This window comes from Ambystoma mexicanum, chromosome 3p (genome assembly GCF_040938575.1).
Source record: "Ambystoma mexicanum isolate Mex_15411 chromosome 3p, UKY_AmexF1_1, whole genome shotgun sequence".
NCBI classification, from domain to species: domain Eukaryota; kingdom Metazoa; phylum Chordata; class Amphibia; order Caudata; family Ambystomatidae; genus Ambystoma; species Ambystoma mexicanum.
In genome coordinates this window covers 213998783-214011166 of record NC_090925.1, presented here as the reverse complement: position 1 = coordinate 214011166, position 12384 = coordinate 213998783, and the positions used below count along the sequence as shown (strand labels likewise).

The 12384-nt window shown below is 52.7% G+C and overlaps 1 protein-coding gene across 2 annotated transcripts; it reads right to left on the bottom strand.

The window, feature by feature from the left end:
* Positions 1–2218: 2218 nt before the first annotated feature.
* On the bottom strand, positions 2219–12108 carry GAPDH (glyceraldehyde-3-phosphate dehydrogenase). Of its 2 annotated transcripts, none has more exons than XM_069650675.1 (12): positions 12003–12108; positions 10179–10220; positions 7978–8077; positions 7152–7258; positions 6921–7011; positions 5835–5950; positions 5529–5610; positions 4757–4908; positions 3832–3910; positions 3253–3336; positions 2850–2947; positions 2219–2526 (listed from the first exon to the last, which is right to left on the bottom strand). In XM_069650675.1, exons 2-12 carry the CDS (start codon positions 10196–10198, stop codon positions 2457–2459), a joined length of 999 nt encoding a protein of 332 aa, XP_069506776.1. In that variant the 5' UTR covers positions 10199–10220; positions 12003–12108; the 3' UTR covers positions 2219–2456. The 2 variants fall into 2 exon arrangements, with proteins under 2 accessions (XP_069506776.1, XP_069506777.1); XM_069650676.1 differs by having other exon boundaries at positions 11802–12039.
* Between the last annotated feature and the right edge of the window lie 276 nt (positions 12109–12384).

Genomic DNA, 12384 nt, shown 5'->3' with positions numbered 1-12384 from the left:
GAAACCAGTTACCATTTAGGTACAAATCACGGGCCCAAGGCCCACCAAGGGTGGATATGGCAACCTGCAGACATTGAAACAGCAAAACCCCAGACTGACTCCAATGACGAGTGGTGGCCCACCGTGGACACTTGAATATAGTTGTGCAAGAGAGTAGAGTGTTGCTCCATCTGACAGGGTGCCAGTGAACGAGAGGAAAAAGAGCAGCAAGACTTCAGGGTACATAGGACGAGACTGTTCACCCAGATGAGGGGGATGGGTTAAAGAACCCAGTGAGTGTGGACCCAGGCTTCAGTTTGGACAAAGGTGTCTTTCCGTAACATTGGGGTATGCCTCATCGCACAAGACCCAGTAGTGTCAAGGAACGCCCTCAAACCTGGTTCTAGGGAGGGTCCTACTTCACATGAGTAGTGGCGATGGCAGCCCCGGTAGGGTTCAAGACTGTGCCCTGATAAATTCCAGTCATGTTTGCCCACAAATAAGTATAGAATTTGCAGCAATCATTCAATGTAAGGTTGAAGGATCTTGCAGTGTCTGCTGGGTCAGGTATCTGGATAGGCCCCGGGGTGTCACCTGCCTCCGTGTTCCTGCAAGAGGGCACCATGACCAAGTTGGTTTAATCAGTGGGGAGGAAGTTGGATGCATGGAGTCAGCCATGTAACCTTTGGGTGGCCTGCTTGGCCAACTGTCCCGTCCATTTCAGGACTGTTGCCACGATCCACACAGAGCACACCTGGTGCAGGCCAAAGCTGCACCTTGTTAATTTGAACCAGTGTGGACGTCAAATGCCTTTTCAGTTCAGCAGGATGGGGATTTGCCAGGGAAGCACAGCACGGCTGCCTCTGCGGTGCTTGGTGAATGGGATGAGGGGGTTAATGGTCCAGCACAGGGGTGACTGCTGAAGGACTAGGTGGGAGGTGGATGGGGCACATGGCTGCATGGTACACCGCCTGACCTACTTGTTCGCCACCCAACCCAAATATTTAGGCGTGCATACCTGCACATGGTGCTATTGCAACTCAGGATGTGGACAACAAAGCTGCACCCCTAGAAACCGGTAGAGGTATTGCCAGGTCCTCTGGGCTTCACAAACCTGAGGAAATAACTGAAGATATTGGGCCCCAACCACGTGTGTAATCCTGGGCAAGTCATCTCATTGTCCGAGCTGCCAAGGCTGCGAGTCCCATTAAGTGGTTTAGTGTGCAGCTTTGATGCAAAACCTGGCATTTGTACATATGTAGTGGGAAGTTTGGTTAGCAGTTATGCTCGTCACTAGCAATGCTGGGGCTCGGCCTAAAGGTTTGAAGGTCACTGCCCGACACCATGTTATTTTCCAGGATATCCCTTCTGATGGTATTGCAGATCCGGATTAGTGAGTCTGCAGGTCGTGTTGCATAGGGCCTCAAATACCAAGGTAGGTAACTCGTCACGTTATGCGTTGTGCTTAAAGACCTTTTGCAAAGGAGGAACATGGTGTGACTCGATGCCACCTGGACTACACACCAGGGGTGTTGCTAGTCTGGTGCCATGCTGTGGGGATTCTGGGTAGCAAACCTTTTGGTTTTAGACCTTGAGCTTTTGCCTGGGGCTATAAACAATACCAGGTGCTCTATAGCTCCCTCTCCACCCACCCCAAGCAACGCCTCTGCCGCACACAACATGAACTTCAGATGCAACACACCATGTCGGATCCTGCAAAACCATTTTGTAAATCAGTGGCATGGCGGGACTGCTCACAATGGGTCCGATTGAGTACAGAATGTGGGAGGTTTTAGCAGATAGACCAAAACCTTGAAACCACTAGCCATGGAAGGGAAGTTGGTTATTAGCTGAAGCCCATGTTCAAGGTCAAAACTTCTTCATACGCGCATCACTTGTCAATCCTAGCAAAGCAAGGCTTCTAGCAGCCAAAGCAGTTAATTTGAAGCCACAGCAGTGGCTTCAGAAGCCATTTGAACATTCAGTGGCACATTGATGCCATGTGGACTTCATGGAGCACATGACATGTGCAGAACCATGGCTACCCAGTGGCTGCCACTTCCCACCAATCCCTCTGCTGCATCAATTTCTAGATTAGGCATGGCATATGCACATAAATCCATGGGCCTCCACGCCAGGCTGCCAAGGCAACAACCATCCCTCCCCCAATTGATAAATGCATCACTGCACCACTCCATTGATATGCACACGCGCCAAGAATTGAAAGCTAGACAGTTGCTTCACACAGTGCCAAGATAAGTGTTTATTTCTCATTTACAGTTTTACAGATGGTATGTTAAACTAACCAATAGGAGCCCCTTCTGTCAGCCAGGCCACAGACAGCACACGTAGGACAAAAAAACGACCAGGGCAGGAATGAGGCCTTTGTGCACAGGGTGGGAGTGTTGGGGACACATGTAAATGAAAGACCACAACAAGTTCAGTGAAAGGGAGGGGGCGGCAGGACAATCAGTAGTCTATTCCTTGCTGGCCATGTGGACCATCAGGTCCACAACACGCTGACTGTAGCCAAATTCGTTGTCGTACCTAGGCAGAAAAAAAAAAAGAAAGTTAGTCGTGGAGCAGACTCAGTTCGTTCTAGCAAAGACAAGTGTCCCAGTGACTTAAGAGTGATGTGTGGCCATTTGGTTCGATCCAATGAGCCAGACCATCTGCTGGTAGTCATCCAAGCTCTCGAGTTGCTGCTTGTAGAGCAGGGTCAGCTCAGGATGTTAGTGTAGCAACATTTCCAGGGCGGGGGGGGGGGGGGCTCTTTACATCCAAGGGGGTAAAACCACACTTTGCCAGTGGATCTAATAGCCAGGGACTCCTGCAGCCAAGTAACAAGCCTATATAGTCAATAAACTCACCAAGAAACCAGTTTCACAAAGTGATCGTTGAGGGCAATGCCTGCACCAGCGTCAAAGATGGAGGAGTGATTGTCACCGTTGAAGTCAGAGGACACGACCTGGAGAGCAAAGGACATGTCAAACTCCCAGCATGCATGGCGGGCAAACAGAAATATACCCAAGACACATGGCTGAAGGCCTAGCAGCTTAGACCGCCCTCACCAGCCCAACTGTAGCTCAGTCCTCAGCTATGGCGGGCAAGGCAAAGGGTCTGGCTGAGGTTTGCAAACTGACATCTAAAGACACTGCCTCTTGCCCATACCAGACCCAACTAAGCAAGTACCTTGGAGTGGTGTACACTCCCGTAAAGTGCATAGCAACTGCCTCCACCAGCCCTCAGAAATGCACAGCATGCTGTGCTCACCTGTTCCTCGGTGTATCCCAGAATTCCCTTCATTGGTCCATCAGCTGCAGCCTTCACCACCTTCTTAATTTCGTCATAGGAGGCCTGAAAAGCAACACACGAGCTCAACACCACGTCAGCTACAGAACCACAGTGCCCACCCTTGCAGACACAGCAGCACAGTGCCCACACCCTTGCAGGCACCTTACAGGGCAATCCGGGATGCACCATAGGGTTGCAAAATGGAGCCACCTCCTCCCAGCGATTTGCAAACGTAGCAAAAAGCATTGGTCACAAATGCCAAGGCACAAGCAGGAGGCCTCACTTCCAACCTTTACATATAGCATTGTGCGCCCTTGGAAGCGTTCAAAGGTGCATTTATGCCGAGTCCGGGGCAAGGAGGGGGTGGGATATGATATGGCATTTATAACGCGCCTATACACAAGTGTTTCAAGGGGCAATGAGGCAAAGGAGGGGGCAACAGACAGCGATCCTACTAGGCCAGGAGACATTCAGATCCAGCAAGTGCATGGGATAAAGCCGGGCAGATGGACCTGCATTTAGAAGCGTGTGCTGCATACATGACCCACAGACACTTACAGCCTTCTCCAGGCGGCAGGTCAAGTCAACCACAGAGACGTTGGGGACAGGAACACGGAAAGCCATGCCAGTGAGTTTCCTACAGGAAATAAAGACGTGTTACAAGGCCCATCCAAGAATACACAATTATGCATGTGCCCATTAGAGGCTGGCGCAGGTACACCCTAGAGCCCACTGCATCCAAATGATGCACACCAGCCATTCTAACCACCCAATCTCTAGGATAAAGTCAATTACCAGAAAGATAAGCCCGCTGGCTTTGCAACAAGGCCAAATGTGCCGCCCCCCACCCCTCAAACTATTGCCACACTTCTTGCCGCCGCAGGAGCCAAGTTAAGCCGGCAAGACAACTTGAAGCCCCCAATGTGGAAAAAATGGAGGTGAGCTGCCCAACAGTGACTGTGCCCTGCCACCTGCAGTCTAGTTGGCAAGGGCAATGCAGTGGCCATGTGTAGAGGGATCCCACAGGCATGGGTGAAGCTTTGTACAGCACCCACCCTTATTATGGCTCACACCCGAAGCCTTCAAGCAAATGCCAGCCAGTGAGGGTTTTGGACCTTCACCTAGTAACTCCATGTTGCTAGCCAATGGTACCCGAATACCTAGTCACAGGTGCCTACACCATGATGTTTTGGAACATTCGAGCAATAACAGGCCAGGTAGGATGAAGGCATGGGAGACCACAGCTCCCAAGTATAAATCCTGCAGGAGTCGATCCCGATGCCCAGGACCATCCACATACAGCCTAGGCTTGCCAAAGTTGCAGGAATGAGCCGCAAGTCGGGAAACCTCTAGTGGAGACCAAGATTAACCATGCTCGTTCTCAGTAGAGGGGCTCCCCTCTGTTACTCTAGGGGCGTGTACCCAAATGACTGGTGACCACCTTTGATCAGCAATACCCACCCCTGAAGGGACCGCCACTTACCCATTGAGCTCTGGGATGACCTTGCCGACAGCTTTGGCAGCTCCAGTGGAGGCTGGAATGATGTTCTGGTTGGCACCTCTGCCATCGCGCCACAGTTTGCCAGAGGGACCATCCACAGTCTTCTGGGTGGCTGTCACAGCATGAACCGTCGTCTGGTGAGGAAACCAGTGTCAAAGCATCATTCATGAGTGGGGGGCGGGGGGAGCCACGACGTGCTTCGCGACATGTGTCTGCAAGTAAGCCTCTCTAAATGGACTAAAACTGCAGTGCCCACAGAAGCAGTAGAGAAATCCGATAGCCACAACATAATGGGGACCAAGTTTTCATAGAACTTAGTCCTGCTAGTGGTTACATGGCAGCCATTTGCTCTGCAAAACTAGTAGCAAGGAACGCATAAACCTCAGGGAGGGGCACTGCACTATAAAAGAAAGGGCAACTATATGGATCACGCACTGGCAATGTGAACAGCCTGCCCGACAAGAGATGCCAGACTGAGCCTAATGTACATGCAAAGGTGAACTTGCTCAAGTGTCAAGTCACGTGGCAGCATGCCAATGATCTGCAGCGTGTGCTGTTAGATATTATCCCTGCACAACCCCCCACCCCCCCCCCCCCCCCAATTACTCGAGTTCCCTGCTCTAGCAAGGTCAACCAAATCCTTCCCAAGGTCTCCCAGGCTGCATTAGGGAAAGAATCCTTGAAATAGTGCGTCAATTGCCATGGCACTGCCCAAGTTCCAAACACCTACCCAAATGCAGACATGAGAACCTACCATGAGACCCTCCACAATGTGGAAGCTGTCGTTGATGACTTTGGCCAAGGGAGCCAGGCAGTTGGTGGTGCAGGAGGCGTTGCTGCAGAGGAGAGAACAGTTAGGGTAGCAATCACTCCCGCTAAAACACAGCCCTATTCAAAGGGTGAACTAGGTGGATCCCACCCAAGGCCCCTCACCCCCCCCCCCCCCCCATTTAGAGCCTTCCAGGAAACTAGAGATTAGATTGCAGGTAGGCAGCAGCTAGAGGGAACTTGCTCTAGTACAGACACTGAACCCAACCGCACCTTCTCTGAATTCACTCACCTCACAACTTTTAGAGAGTTGTCATACTTTTCATGGTTCACTCCCATCACAAACATGGGGGCATCAGCAGAGGGAGCAGAGATGATCACACGCTTAGCACCGCCCTTCAGGTGAGCCTGTGCAGAACAAGAAAACCAGAAACCTTATTTGGTGAGTCCAGAGGCGTGTCCAACGAGTGCACTGCTGGGCCTGTGTGGAGTCACTTATTGACCATGTGTAAGGCAGCAATACAGAAAGTGTTTCTAGGCAGCACAAGACTAAGGGGGCAGAGGGAACTGTCCTACTAGGGCTTGTGATATTCAGATTGTGCAAGTGCAACATTAGGAAAGGCTGGGGCAGTCTGGCAAAGGGATGGTATAGGAAGGAGAGGGGGGGTCCCAAGTGCTAAGGAGAGGCCAGAGGGCAAGTGCACTGGGGACAGGATACAAATAGTGCATGGAGTGGGTGGACCAAGTCTGGTAAGGGTGCCTGCAGGAAAATGCTGGAGGGGGTGCTGAGTCAGGCAGGTTGAGGAAGGACCTGGACCCTGTATGACTCAAAGGGGTCAGGCAGCCAGTCGCAGCAGCAGGGGGGCATTAGTAAGGTGGTCTTGGGAATCTTATGGAACTTAAGGTGATCTGGCTACGTCTGAGAGGGGCGAGTAGGACATTCCAGAGTGAGGCGCCTGCCAAAGAAGTCAACACCCCCAAGGTCTGCATGGCGAAACGTCTGACCTGCAGAGAGTGAGCAAAGGGATCTAGGAGGAGGTATGTGGATGTAGTGCAGTCCCTGATCCTTGCAACCACTGGGAGCCAGTGGAGAGTTTTAGGGATGAGAGATGCAGAAGAGAAGATCAAGGTTTTTTGCTTCACAAGAGGGGGCCCAACGAGGGTGGCCAGAGAGTGTAGGGTTCCAATGAGAAGGATCCCAGTCTTACTGGCATTAAAACATATGGTTAGCAGCACACCATGCGTGAACAGCAGTCAGGGAGGAGGAGAGCCAAGTGTCCTCCGCATTAACACTGGAAGTGAGGAGAGAAAGTGGAGATCCTGAATCCTGTGGCTGTTCAGCTGTGGACTAAGACTGCACAGACAAGACTTTACTCACAGATGCCTTGTCGATTGTGGTGAACACGCCAGTGGATTCCACAACATAGTCTGCTCCAGCATCACCCCACTTGATGTTGGCGGGGTCACGTCTGCCAAAAGAAGATGCATGGCCCTTAATGCAAATACTCAAGGGACATTCCAGAGCCAAGTGGTAGCCCAGAAAAGGAGATGATTCCCCCATCCCTATAGTGTACCAAATAGAGAGCTCAAAGTCAAAAATCATACTCACTCCTGAAAAATGGTGATGGCATGGCCATTGATGACGAGTTTACCGTCCTCAGCCTTCACTTCACCCTTGAAGCGTCCGTGGGTGGAGTCATACTTGAACATGTAAACCTGGCAGTGATAAGGAAGAGCAATGTGTCATATTTACACTATTGAATTTTCCTGCAAGCCTTAAAGACAAAGGGCAATGGTGCTCTGGTGTGGAGCAGTGGTCCAGGATCAGGGCAATGGTGCTCTGGTGTGGAGCAGTGGTCCAGGATCAGCTGGAGCGACTGCTGCAAGCGTCACCTGGAGGAAAGGGTGGTTATGCACCAGACAGAGCTGGACCCTTCTTGGTGTGTGCCCCTCGTTAAATACCCAATCAAAACATCAGAGGGCATTCCATCTGGGATGGCAGGGCAAGTGCAAGATGCTAGTGCGCAACTGGAAATGCATATTAGGAATTACAGGACCCACCCTGCCCTAAATCATAACATTCCTGTGGGAGAACTATAGGACTTTTGTCCAACATCACTTCGTGCCAGCTATGGAAGGCTGCAGCGGGAACTTAAGGCAACCCAATGGCTTTAGTTCAGCCTGGTGACTTGGTAGGTGTGGTACCAAGTCTGCACTTCTGCCATGGTGGACTGAAAACAAAGTTACATTCATTGCACAGTGCTACACTACCCAGGCTCTTCAATCCCCCCCCCCCCCCCCCAGTTCACTTTGGCTCTTGGGGGAGTCACCCTGTTGGTGCAAAGGCACACCCAAGAACTCCAATGCAATCATAACGAACATGATGTACCCCTCGTCCCATGCTTCCCTACGTGGTCCTTCGAGCGTGCACTCACCATGTAATTCAAGTCAATGAAGGGGTCATTGATGGCCACCACGGACACTTTTCCAGAGTTGATGGCTGCGCGGGTCACAAGACGACCGATGCGGCCAAATCTAAAGGGGAAAGACAGACATTAATGGACGGACAACAATACCAGACAGCAAATGCTACTGTGGTGGCAGTACAGACTGTAGGCAGTTCTGCACCAAGTGTAATCGCTTCGCCACCCTTCTGAATAGAAATACTACTGGCACAGACGGGACATTTACTGTAGCTTTCCAGTGAGATATAGGAGTATACCACGTATACCCTAGACACCCATTTGGAAGTTGGGTTGTACCAAAAAAAATCTTCTGCAATATTACACACACTCCCACCCCCCTGATAATGAAGGCCGTGCCTTTAGGAGGTCTGTTGGTCAATGAACGATAAAAAGATCAGCCATGCGTCAAGCTGAAGTTCAGGGATGCCAGTTTTGATGTGGGCATGAACCCCCAATCCCCCTATTCTAGCTTATTTAATGAGAGCGGTCAAGACTGGCCCACCTGTTGAATACAAGGATTAGTTATCTGTCAAATGTTGCATTGTTTCTTGCCGCCTCCCTCTTGTTTGTGAGGTGTGCACCCTGAAGCCCACGAGCGTGTGGCGCTATACAAGAATTTAATAACAGAGCACTCCATCGAACCAACCCATGACAGTAGTGGGCCAAACTCCAAGTACAATGCAAGGCAGATCAGGGTTAACCGCCAATCTTGATGTTCAGTCTGACCGAGGGAATGTCGACAGCCAGTGATTAAGCAACAGCCTGCCATTACCTTTACATGGTGCCCTGAGACGGTCAAGGCGGTGCACCTACCACCAGACCTACAAACTAAAAGTGGCATCAGCAACACTCTTGCAAGTAGCACCCACCCCAGCAGCGGAGCAGACCAGTGCCCTTTGGACCAGTTAGGCCATATAAACACACACCTCCCAGCAGGCCATTTGTTATCCGAGGACTTTAGACCCCCGACCTGATAGAGTGTGGAGAGATCCGGGAAGGTACACTATTGGGTGCCGAGCAAATACAGGCTTGCTACACGGCAAATGCAAAGCCACGATAGGGTGTGCAGCAGCAAACTCCATTACACAAGCACCTCTGCTGCATAAGCCAATCGACGTGCCCAGGCTGCTTCACATGAAACCCAGTTAAGGACTTCAAGACGATCCCCCTGCCCAATTCCAAATGGATGTTAGGAGCATAGAAGGTTTGTGGCATGAAAGTCTCATGCTGGCACACTAGGGCTCAACCAGTGTGTCGTGCACCCCAATACCCTGACCACCCTGCCAGAGGGTTCCATTGGGTGTTTGAAAGCTTGCCAGGATCCTTATGTCAAGCATTGGCACCAGGTACCATCTCCCCTCTTAAGGTTAAGATGCCAAGTTTAGATCAGCATCACAGGCCAGGCCAGATTGGGTTTCTGTGGGAAATCTGGACTCAAATGGAAGCAATGGTGGAGCAATGGGCCTTCAAGCCAAGGAACACCCGAGCAATGCTACCCGCGGGGCAAGGCCTTGGCAAGGCATGCTGCTGTTCAGACCAATTAGTGACAAGCACACTCGAATTGAAGTCCTCGGATCCCCAAAGCACCCCCTCCCCACCTACCACTCAAACCCCCGGGCGAAGGTCCAGACTAGACGGCAGCTATGAGGGCAGGGCAGAAACTTGCTCAGGCTGGATTTCCTGCGGCACAAGGGACAGGGTACGTGCTGGCGAGCAAGCGGAAGTGAGTCACGTCCCCAGGAGAAGAAACCGCACTAACGGTGCCGTGCAATTCAAGATCCACATGAATACGCTGCTAAAGAACCCGGGGGGCGGGGTGTCCGCAGTAATGTCAGGAGGCGGCCGCGTTTGGTTGCGACCAACAACCTGCGGGAACAGGGTTGAAACTGTACAATCCACAAGTGGATGGGGGGTAAAATGGAAACTGGGGCACCGTGTGCCCTGCAAAGGCAGGGCATACCGAGATGCGAGTTCATTACATGGCATACCGCTCGGTGGTAACGACCGACAAGTAGGCAGGTGCTGTACCTGCCAACACAGCCAGTCACTAGGCAACCAACCAGGACAGAGGGGAGGCGGCGAGATAACAGCTGAGGCTGGGGAGCGGGGTACAGGGGGGACTGGGTGCAGTCAACGGTTCCCAGAAACATACGGTCGCATCTCATACTCACCCGTTGACTCCTACTTTCATCTTGGCTGTGTGAAAAGGTCTCCTAAAAGAGGAAATGCGAAGGTAAATCGGCTGGAAACAGTGCAGGCTCCCCATACCCATAGATACAGCCCCCCCCCCCCCCAACGCAGTGCCCGTTGCCAGGCTTCACACAATACCTCCCTCGTACGAGACAGAATAATTAGGCCATCAGTCGCACAGAATTTGAATACAGCGTTTTAATAACTCCAGCCGTCGCGGCGCCGGGGGCAGTTCAGCCACACGCTCCGCTCGCCCCCACCATCACGCGGCGGGCCTACCGAGAAGGGCCTCCACAGGCGGCAGCGTCAAGGTTACTGCACCTCGCTAAAAGAGGGCCGCCCCCCTTACGCCGTCACATCCCAGAGCGGAGGGCACGGCCGCCCCCGCAGAGGGGCGCTCACGCTCTCCAACACCACCGCCCGCGGCCAGGAGGGGGGCGGGGGTGAAGGTCACCATGACATTGAAGCCAGAAGCCATGAGTTCTGAGCGGGTCCCCATCATGCCCAAAAGCGAGGCAGGGTCCTCCCACCACAACACTCCAAAAGAACCCCGTACCCGCTCCGCTCAAGACCACAAACCAAAACCCCAGGAACTTGCAGCACACCCCTGGACTGCACCCCGCCACCATAACACGCACCCCCAGATCTTACGCGACAAGCCAGAGTAAGCCTATAGGCTACATGCCATTCAAACATTCCATGCACTGCACCTGCGGTGTTAACTGCCCAGCTCTGAAGGCAAGCCCACCTTCAACCCCCCCCCCCCCCACAAGGCAACCTAGGCGCCCGCCCGCCTCCCCTCAAACATTGTGCTCTGCGAAACAGTAATACTGTAGAATTATATTAGGGCAACAGTGTCTGCGACAGTTCCCTCCAGGAAAGGGTTATGGAGCAGGACGGCTAGCCCTAGCGCCCCCAATCTCCCCCACCCAAAAAAAATGTCTCAAAGGCGGCGGAATAGCAGAGATTTTAATACTAGGCCCACATTAGTGAACGATTTAAAGAAATGAATTAAGTGCATTAAATTGTAGAAAAGAGGGGGCGAGACACGCATTTTAAGTGCCAGCCTATTATGCAAAAAGGACGACCATACTCGTTCTTGGCACTAAGGGGTTAAATCGCCATTGATCAAAAAGACAGAGCTGAGGTAAAGTGGATTCTGAAAATATCTGCCAAGTCACCACTGCAAGCAACACCATCGAGGTCACACCTAGAACCCCGAATAGAATGACAGCAAGGGGGCGGCTGCCAGGGAGAGGCGGCTGGCCCACACAGCCCCAGGGGAACCCCTCCGATGCAGAGAACAGCTCCGATGGGAGGCCATGATGGATATGCGCAAGTGAGAATGATTGCGACAGGCGGGTCATGGGCCGCTATTCATGGGGCGCAGCGTCACACGGAGGAGGCACGCCCGCAGCACCGACGTCGCTCTTAGAGGTGCTGCCAGAGGCCTCGTGGAGACGGGACCAGGCTCGGGCACCTGACTGCGGTGCCCATGGGATGTACCACCCATAACCCCGGCTCGGGCACCTGACTGCGGTGCCCATGGGATGTACCACCCATAACCCCCCCCCCCCCCGGCGATACCCAACAGGCAATACTACCTGGAAAAAACGAATCCTCCACCCCGGCCGCGTTAAATCCGGTAAGAGGTACTATGTGAGGCGGTTTCCCCAATGTAGCGCCAACCCGGTGATTGGGCCGCGAGCACCACGTTCACTTCCGTAGTATTCACGATGGGGAAACGCATCAATGATTACACGCCGGCTGTGCCTCGAAGCCCCGGAGGCGCTATAGCCGCTTACCTCTGGCTATGACCTGACTCCTGCTTTGCGGAAAGGTGGGGAAGCACAGCCTCGATAATGCTCTTTTATAGCCCTCCCGCAGCCCCCACCCGTTCCCTGAACGAGCGGCCAATCAGAACCCAAGGACGGACACGCCCCCACCGGGCTACGTGCGACCGTAATGCAGCGTTTGCTGGCGCATTTGGAAATGCCAAATACCCCACCCTCTGCAACAGGAAATGAAAGGCACGAAGGCTGCCCGTGATCCAGGGTAGCGTCGCCTGCCAGGCCGCGTAGGGGCGGTTTTACCTCTCCAGAAAAAGTGGCTCTGAACGGCGCGGATTTTTGATCTCGCTTGGGGTTGGATTTACCGCAAATTCCTGCCTAAAACGCACGTCACAAC

Bases quoted from the DNA above. Each gene is read 5' to 3' on its own strand.
- GAPDH (XM_069650675.1), bottom strand. From the start codon at position 10,198: ATGAAAGTAGGAGTCAACGG. The intron at 4,909-5,528 runs GTAGGTTCTCAT...TTTCCTCACCAG, and splicing joins ACATTGTGGAGGGTCTCATG to ACGACGGTTCATGCTGTGAC. The intron at 2,527-2,849 runs GTGAGTTTATTG...TTTTCTGCCTAG, and splicing joins TTTGTGAAACTGGTTTCTTG to GTACGACAACGAATTTGGCT.